This window comes from Phaethon lepturus, unplaced genomic scaffold, assembly GCF_000687285.1.
Source record: "Phaethon lepturus isolate BGI_N335 unplaced genomic scaffold, ASM68728v1 scaffold2182, whole genome shotgun sequence".
Classification (NCBI taxonomy): domain Eukaryota; kingdom Metazoa; phylum Chordata; class Aves; order Phaethontiformes; family Phaethontidae; genus Phaethon; species Phaethon lepturus.
The window spans coordinates 2,577-12,278 of NW_010523863.1; the positions used below are offsets into that span (position 1 = coordinate 2,577).

The 9,702-nt window shown below is 35.5% G+C and overlaps 1 protein-coding gene across 1 annotated transcript in view; it reads left to right on the top strand.

Annotated features, from left to right (window-relative positions):
* Positions 1–7,845, top strand: part of NAPG (N-ethylmaleimide-sensitive factor attachment protein, gamma) — a gene marked incomplete at its 5' end in the record, with an annotated part of 8,855 nt that extends 1,010 nt beyond the window's left edge. The window contains 10 exon segments of the mRNA XM_010282228.1: positions 282–366; positions 978–995; positions 1,565–1,595; positions 2,023–2,132; positions 2,270–2,336; positions 3,043–3,113; positions 4,251–4,329; positions 4,839–4,918; positions 6,387–6,516; positions 7,567–7,845. Coding sequence (XP_010280530.1) covers positions 282–366; positions 978–995; positions 1,565–1,595; positions 2,023–2,132; positions 2,270–2,336; positions 3,043–3,113; positions 4,251–4,329; positions 4,839–4,918; positions 6,387–6,516; positions 7,567–7,716 — 821 coding nt within the window.
* Between the last annotated feature and the right edge of the window lie 1,857 nt (positions 7,846–9,702).

The window sequence follows — 9,702 nt, forward strand, 5'->3', positions numbered from 1 at the left end:
AAATAGAGAATGAGTAAATTCCAAAATCCAGCTAAACACATTATGCACAATGTGTGGTACAGTGACGGTATGGAAGTATTGTTGACAATAAATGTTAATGGTAACTAATTTACTAATAAAGCAAGGAGAACTGTTGTGAGATTTTTTTTGGAAGAGCTTGGTAAACTGTAACCATTGATTTAAAGACGTTTGCATCTTTAGGTGGCTAAATTCTTGAGCAGAAGTGATGAAAAAAGGAAAATGGCAAGCTGTAAATAAGAACTTTATTTGATTTCTTGCAGCTGTTGCTTTTAAGAATGCCAAGCAGTTTGACCAGGCAAGGGAAGCCTGTTTGCGGGAAGCTGAGGCACATGAGAACAATAAAGCGTATCTTTTCATTGATTGCTTTTTTTTTTTTTCAAGAAGCTGACTAGTTGGTACTTAGAATGGGGTAATGGGGGTTGGTAGAAGATGTATTTAATGTATCTGTATATTTTGTCAACCTAACAAAATTCTCTTTTAAAATACTATTCCTGTGTGCTCTGAGTGGGAGAACTAAAGAACTCTGTTGGTTAGGAAGTCTGTCTTGTTTCCAATAACAAACGAAGTTCTAAGGTGCTGACTAGTGCATGAGATGTCTAGGTACCACTTCAGAAATTATTATATTTTTTCAAAAATACCTACAAATGGACAGTATAAACTAAATGCAACTCTAACGTTATTGCAGTGCTTGTAGTAGTATTTAGTAGCCAGGAACATACTTGAAATAAATGTGCTTTTTGCAACTTACATGCAGTTATACTTTAGTATGTTGCATTTATTCTGTCCTTAGAAGTATTTATTCTTGACATCTTCCCTGCAAATGTAATAGGTTTGATTTGCCTTTATGGGATTCCTTGCTTTGAAACTAGTACTTGTGTAAGATTTTGTACACTATTAAGTTTTCTGCATTATATGTTTGTGTCTTTTGTCCTTGACTTTGACAATGTTACTGCCAGTCTCTTCCATGCTGCCAAGTAAGTATAGGAGCACTGAATAATTTGGAACAAATTTTCTAACATATGGTACAAGCATGAACTATTATTTTGATCTCACTGTAGTAAATGGTGTCGTTCAAGTGATTCTGCTGTTTCAGAATCAGTTTAATGAAAGTGTGGGCTAGCAAAGTCTGAAAACCTGCAATGGCTATCTGAAGAAATGATGATCTTGATATTCTTAGCACCTTTTGATATCAAGTAGTCTTAGATGAACTTTTTGTAATTTTGAAATTCTACACTGTTGAGTTTATAAAGAAATTTTTAATTAAAAAGTACTTCAAAGCAGGCAGGTAATGACAAATAATCCAAACATTGCCTGTGGGTCAGATCATGAGAATAAACTTTTAGTGGGGAATGTGGTTGAAGTACTTCATTTGTGGAAGATAATATTATACATGCACTGTCTATTAAATTAAACAGTTGAAACATCTTTAAAGCATTAAATATTAACAGTGAAGTGATAGCTGATGCATGTTAGCTTTTGTTGTGTAACTACAGCTTGCTGAAATATGCCATATCTAACTAAATTGTAAACTTTTTCTCTGCAGAGCTTATGAACAAGCTGGCATGATGCTAAAGGTATTTTAACTTACTAGATTTTATTGAGAAGTTCTACTTTGTAGTGGAGAATATTGTGCACTGGAGTGAATTATATATTAAAGTGATATTTTTCTGTTGACTCATAGTACCCACCAATACCTTCAGTATATGTTAGGGAAGCGACATTGTAATTAGGGGAAAAAAAAAATGTTTTCCTTTTGTAGAAGGAAAGGACCTCATGTCAGAGGGTAGCAGAAGTGCTCTGAACTACTGCAGATTCATGCTTTACATGAAAGTTTGGTACTTACAAGTGAATTTTTTAGAGCTGATGATCAACTTATGTACTAGCTTTGCAAGTTTGTAAATAAAAATCAGAATTTTCATAAATTACAGTTTGCTTTGTCTTGTTTCATTGTACATAAGCACAGTTCCCGGCAGCAATGTCCTTCTGACTATCGCTTTGCAGGAGATGCAGAGACTCCCTGAAGCAGTTCAGCTGATCGAGAAAGCCAGTATGATGTACCTGGAGAACGGGACACCAGATACAGCAGCTATTGCACTGGAACGAGCTGGAAAGTAAGTCTGTGGTACTGGTGGCTAGAATGCATGCAGGGCATGGGTATGTCTTTGGTTTTCTTTCTTGTCTTTTTGAGGCTTTTAGGTAAAAAAAAAAAAAAATTAATCTCAAGAGAAATTATTTATGTTTATTACAGGTTAATAGAAAATGTGAGCCCGGAGAAGGCTGTGCAGCTCTATCAGCAAGCAGCCTCAGTGTTTGAAGTAAGTAGAGGCGGGGCTTCGTTCGGGTTTTGTGTGGGGTTTTCTGGTTTAGGTTTTTTTTTTTTTTCCCTTGCCTGCAGAGAAATTTCCAGTCCCAGAAAGCATATGGAGATGAATGAATTGATGTTTAGGGTCATCTATAAAGGTAAAAAAAAGCCTAAGATTAGGTTCTAAATTATTTTTTTTTCCTTCCTTTCACATCAGTAGCTGAAAGCTTCTTATGCTGTAGAGATGGAGATTACAAAAGTTAGGAGTCTGTTTGCTTTGCCTTTTTCTCAGTTTGGGGCTTGATTGAATCTTTCTGGCTCTTGTTGGGCAGCCCAGAGGGTAAGGAACATGGCTGCTGTTGAGTCCTGAAATAGCTTGAAATCCTTGAAAGCACAGAACAGAAGAGTTGCTCTACCGATCCCATGAGCAGATGATTTGCCTTTTTGCTACTGCCTTTGGCATACTTCTCTGTCATCAGTTGTCATTGTTTCCAGATTAACAAGTTTGCATTTATGTTGCTTTGCTCTGTAGGTCATCTGGGAGCTGGCTGTGGGACTTGGGTGCACCAATACACTTCATGTTTCCCTTGAGTGTGTGAACTGCTAATATAATAATTAACAGTTGTTCTAAGTTACAGGTGACATATTTAGATTAAAGTCTAGTGGTGTTAATTATATGCAAATGAAATAAGAATGCATGAATTCTTTTTGTTCTCTAGAATGAGGAGCGTTTACGGCAAGCATTAGAAATGCTAGGGAAGGCATCAAGACTTCTAGTCAGAGGGCGCAGGTATAGCTTTTATGCTTTCTTTTTTTAAAAAAAGTGTAATTGAATCTTTAATAGTGATTTTTCATTTTTTTTTCTTGCTGTTGTTTGGCTTATATACTGTTATTTAACTCTTCTTTGAGATGCACTTCAAACTAAAATTCAATTTCTGTGGGATATGCCATGTTCTTTTAGGAACCGCCTCTTTTGTGTTCTGGGATGGGAGAATATGGGCTCTAAGGCTGTGTTTCCTTTGTGTTTGTTGAATAGCTAGAAAGCACATACACCAGTTTTCATTAATTCTTCAACTACTTCAGGAATTTTTTTTTTCCTTCCAGCATTAATACGTAGAAAGTAGTTGAAAGTCTTTTATAGCTGTGGAATATAAAATGGGTGAATTGGGTGACTAACCTGAGGAAAGAAATCTGCTTGCAGCAGTCTGATTCTGGACTTCTTAAAGGAGAGTGTATCTTGGAGTCTCAATGGGAATTTATTTCGTTAATTGGTAGCACCAAACTTGACCTGCAGTTCAGCTTAGGCTTGCTTCACTGAAACATGTAGCTCCTTTAAGAAATTGCCTGGGTTTCTAACTCCATTTTTAATGCACTTTATGTCACTGCAGAATTGTAGTCAGAAAAGGAAATTTACAAAGTAATTTGAAAGTCTTTCTGTGAAAGCAAGTCAACATAGCTTCAGAACATCTGAAAGACTTGGTTGCTCTACTGCTTTATAGCTCACATGCTGTTGCTAATTTGGAGAAGTTTAATATGATGATTAAAAGAGTATTCAAACGCAAAACCAGTTACTATGACTTTATTGATATTTCATGGATATCAGACTTACTGATAGCTTATAGTAACCTTATGACATACAGCAATCTGTTAGGGTATGTAACAAGGCATTAATCTAGTACAGTGTTATGAAAAACAAGGTTTGTCTGAATGAATATCAGAGATGTTCTTGGCCTGCACGTATACAAAAAGAATTGCCGACTATCTCTTTCTTTATCTTGTCTGTTAGTAAGATCCGCTGCTGATTTTCAGTTGTGTTGCTTTTTATTCTAGTAGACTTGCTGGTGTATTAGTTGAACACTTTGTAATTACCCTCAGGTTAATTATCCTGGCATTGATCCTTCCTAACTGTTTTTTGGTTTTTTTTTAGATTAGATGAGGCTGCATTGTCTCTTCAAAAGGAAAAAAGTATTTATAAGGAAATTGAAAATTACCCAACATGCTATAAGGTAAATTCTAAGTGGCAATTTCTGATAGTGCATTTCGAGTTTTTCTGGGTGACTAATGACAGCCAACATCTGACTGACAGTATGTACCTCTTGATTCAGGGATACAATTCTTGCTAAATGATGAGAATTTGTGGTAGTACCTGTTTCCCCAACTTCTAACTGTGCTTTTTTCACTTCTATGATGTTGAAGATAAGGTGCTGTTATCTAGAGGAGATGTCAAAAACAACCACCACATCAAAAATAAAGTTGTTATCAAAAATAAACTGCAAAAACTGTTACTTGGTGCACCAGTTCATTATAATGTTATAGGAGATAATGTATTTCATACCGGCTGAGGATATGGCTTACTATTTTTTTCACTGTGTCGTTCTGACTCTCTTGCATACCTTGGAATCATTGCAGATTGTAATGAGCTTTTTCACACTAAATCTTAGCAGTCCAATATTTTTCTAATATTTTACTGTTCATTTCTAAAGAATCATCAGGTTGGTTGTTTGTTTTTGTTTAGAAAACTATCGCTCAAGTCTTAGTTCATCTTCACAGAAACGATTATGTTGCTGCAGAAAGATGTGTGAGGGAAAGCTATAGGTAAGTCTACTTAATGTTATATAATCTTAAACTGAATGTTTCATTAATGTAGATCTATTCTTATGGAAAAGCAATGGAAAGATGGTCAAGAAATTTTAAGCCTGTACTTCTGTTCATTTACAGTATAATAATAGCATTCCCTGGTAGGTGGCTATCAGGAATTTTTTTCACTCTCAACATATTTAACTGTAATTACCATGGTGACTCTTAATGAACCTAAAATAAGAAGTTTGTCAAAGAAGTAGTTATATGGAACAGGTGAAATGAGATAGAAATTAGAAGTTCTTCCCATTTTTTTTTCCTTGTTAAAAGCTGAACGGAATACTGCTATGGCTGGGATTCTTGCCTCTACTGGTATCCTTTGGGTTGTGTCTTTTTCAAATAGAACGGAGATGGATTAGCTATTATAAACAAATATTTAGGATTAAGAGTGGGTATTTCTGAATGTTTCTAACTGAATTTTATTTTTTTCAGAATCTTTTTGCTGTGTTGTGTTGAGGCCCTTGAAATTCTCACTTGTTGTTACCATATTTTATTACAGTTTGAGGATAGAAATAGGGAATGCAGTCCCAAAATACACAATAGCAGCATCCCAGTATAATCAATTAAACTATCTAGTATGGTGATTAGATTGAGGGAAAGATAAACCTAAAAGTTTTTGTTAAAGAAAAGTTTGCAACACGTGAATTACTACATTTCTGGTTATGTTGATCTAGGAGATCTTGCTGTCATCATGCAGTGGAAGAAATAAAAGCAAGATTTCTACTTTTTGTGACTTTTTTTTTTAAATAGTTGATTGAACTGAAAGATAATTTAGAAAGCAGAAAGTAGTCCAGTTGAATACATGGAAATGAACAAGGCATTCGTTACACATCCAGGAGAAAATCTGGTGTCAAAATCTGGATTAGTGTTTAACCCTGGTTGCAGAGGCTTTCCCAGCAACTCTCCATTTCAGCTTTCACTAGGGCTTCAGTAACAAAATACTGAAAGAACGTATTTTTACTTAAAATGTGTTTTTAGTGAAATGATTTGAACATATATGTAAGTTAAATTGTTACTTTAACTTTAGAAAGAATTTTTTGAGATCAGTCTTTAAATGTCTTGCTCATATTTTCCAAATCTTCAATTTATATTTTATATAGAAACTCATTGCAGAATTCTTCTGTATGTAAAGTGGAGGAAGAGTTTATTGACTAGTCAGGAAGAAATTGAAAAATTCTAATAGACTTTTTTTGTCTTGACTGTGATTGTGGTCTTATTATCAGCATGCAAACTAATATTGCTGAAAGTTTAATTTTTATGGATATGATCCACATACCTGGAGAATATTAAAGTGGTTATAGACAGTTTTGTGGAATAAGCAGTCTATCAGATTCTTAAAAGCTGCTATTAATCAGCAACATTTAAAGACAGAATAGCTGAGCATCAATTGCTGAAATGCCCTAAATGAACTCTGAATTTCTTTCAGTATACCAGGATTTAACGGAAGTGAAGATTGTGCAGCACTAGAGCAACTTTTAGAAGGGTATGACCAGCAAGATCAGGATCAAGTTTCTGAAGTCTGCAATTTGCCTCTCTTCAAATACATGGACAATGATGTAAGTGGGCAGTTCCTATGGATGTTTTTTTAAATAATCCTTTTGCTTGTTCGGGTTCGGAGAGAGATTTTTCTAGTAAAGGAAAGTAAGAGCAGGGTCCATGTATTTATTGCGACTTGCTCTGTCATCCTACCATGTGCCTGTGAACTTCATGTATTCTTTTACTTTGTGGCCTGCCAGTGTCAAGTCCCACATTGTTGTTCCTTTCAGATGATGGGAAGCCTTGGTGAAAGAGCAGTTTGTTATGGATTTGCTGAGTTTGTTTGAGGAGTTCACCAAAATTCAGTTCCCTTCCACGTGATTCCTTAGGGGCCAGAACAGTTTGCTGCCTATGCTTTATATCAGAAATACTATCTAGTTCATATACGTGTATAAATGTTATTGAATATAATGCCTACAGGATGGCATTGTTGAATGTTTTGGGTTTTTTTCAGCGCTTATTCCTTAGCAAGGTACTATTTACTGAAAGATTTTAAATTTTTTTAATGTTAAGAAAGTAGTGTTCTGCCCCCCCCCGCCTTTTTTTTAAATTGTACTTATAAATTGTAGAAAGTATAAGGATAGGAAAGGTGTGAAGTAAAGGAGACCTCCATCCATGCTAAACTTTGTAACAGTATTGACTAATTTTACTTAATTTTTACTATTCGACATAGTAATAAAGGGACTAGTCTTTCTGAAAAACACTTTTAAGACTTTTTACATGAGCTATTTATAGATAATGTATGCAGAGCTGCATACTGAAAAATTATTATTTTTTTTAAACATAAGTCTTGAACCACAGAAGCTGTAGGATGTGGCCAAAGTTTTTATAATCCACAGTATCAATACAGATCTCCCATTCTCAGAGTGTTTGAGATAGCCTAAGAATGGTTCATTTTTTTTCTTACTCTAAGCTGGAAAAGTATACTCTGAAAGCAGCATCAATCTGTTTTCTGTATTGAATGTTACCTGCTTGTTTATTGTGAACATCAGTCAATTCTGTGCAGTGTAATTCAGCAAGATTTTACTTCTGTGGTAGTACAGAAATTAAACTTGCCTTTTTATTGTCAGTATGCCAAGCTTGGTCTTACCTTGGTGGTCCCAGGAGGCGGAATCAAGAAGAAATCGCCAAATGCTGCACAAGACAAAGCAAGAGGACCAGCCACAGTGGGCTCTCATGCTGATGAGGAAGAGGATGAGTATTCTGGTGGACTATGCTAGCTACAGACATAGGTTGTCTTAAATATCTGACTCCTTTGTGATGTTGAGCATACCCAAAGGTACCAGATTTACCAGAGCTTCATTGCAATTGTGATATGGGAATGCTAATATTAACTTGGCAGCTTCTGGGTACAATACAAGAGAAAAAGCATATTTGTACCTATCATCTTGAAACATCTTTGGACTTAATTTCTTACCTGGGAGGAGCTTCTTCAGGTCCCTGCCTTCAGCTGATGGGAAACATTTGAGAGAAATTTTTACTAAAAGCACAGTTTAAAAGAAACCAAAACCCCAGAAGCACTGGAGTAGGGAGAATGGTACAAAATTTTAAATGCTGGATTTCAACAGCTGACCCTTTTTGGTCCCAGTAATATGTTTGTGATTGTTTTCTGAGTTAAATACATGATCATTCATGTGGCTATTTGTCTCCTGTTTAACACCGTTTAAGGCAGACTGTGCCAGGCAGGATTTTCCACTAGTATAAGCACTAGGGGGAGCATTTGGTTTGTTTTCAACATGTTTTTACTCCACTGCGGAATATTGTTTCAATACCTTATTCTTTGCAAGCAGTATCCATGTGGGTGTAGAAAATACTAAGTCAACTAGTTTGAAGCTGTCTTGCAAACTTAAAAAAGTACACACACATCTTTATCTTAAGAACTTTATTGACCTGAAGTCTTTGGAAATAAATGTGTACATAGTGTTTGTAATATACACCTCAGGAATGGAAGGAGTGGACAACCTTTGTTAGTGGTGTTTCTGCGACATGCCATAAGCAAAAGTGAAACAGAAGGTGGCAGATCATGTGCGTTGAATATAAAGCTCTGAAGACAATGTTTAACAAACTTAGGTGAAATGTTTCAATGACATGTTTGAGTTCATGAGTGTTCTAGGTGTTTTTTTACTAATCAATACGCTAGTCTATGAAGACACTTCATTCTTTCATACTTTCAAAGCATGGAACAGCTATCTCTTGCAAAACGGCATTTTTCAAACTAGCTCAGAATCCAAAGTAACCAAATTTTAATGCATCTTCTCTATTTTTATTTGGTTTCGAGTTATGTTTTGCAAGCTTCTGTAGTGTCTTAAATTTGTTTGACCATTTTATGCTTAAAATGTTGACAATACTAGAAGTTGTACTTGTGGTCTGTTTCTTCAGAAGAACCTAATCAAGATCTGCACTAGGGTGAGATCACTTGGAATCCAGCAGGGATTGGTGTGTGATACGTGATGCCTAAAGATCAATAAACAATAGACCAAAAGCCCAATGTTAAGTATTGACAGCTTCTGCCATATTAAGGAATTGGATGTCATCAAAAATATCAAGCATATGTCTGACAAATATGTGATGTCAGACATCAGTGTGTCAGACATAATTGTGATGAAGGTAAAGTTTTAGAGGGTTAATATTCACTTTCCTTGGAGTGGATAGTACTCAGTAGTGTTGTCATGGGTGCACAAGCTACAGCATGATTTGCAGGCAGGGCTGCTGTAAAAGTCAAGTTATTCAATTTAATGGGTGTTCAAAAAGCAGTTTTGTCTCTTTGTATTTAATAATCAGCTTGGATTTTAAAGCTATTTGAGACTACACCTGTGGTTCTTCACTATCTGACAGGTAATTTCCCTTTGTTATTAATGATGTATATGGAAGTTTTTGCTCTTCTGTGTAACAGTCTAAACCAAATTTAGGAAATGAGTTGCTTTTCTCTGAGAATGATTACAAGTATACATGACAGATGATTTTGAAGACTTTCCTGTAACTCTTCTTTTTCACCATTGGAGCAACTCACGCCAGTTTACTCGGCTTCTGTCTTCTGGATTTGCTCATGAAGGTGACCATGCACTTTTATGTGGAGTTTTTATCACAAATAGAAGAAAAGCCACCTACACATGTAGGAGCACTAAGTAATTTTCTTGAAGTGTTTCCTGCTGCTTCCAATTCTGAAATCAGTTTTGTTGCATGGTCCCAAAGAGTATTTTTTTTGT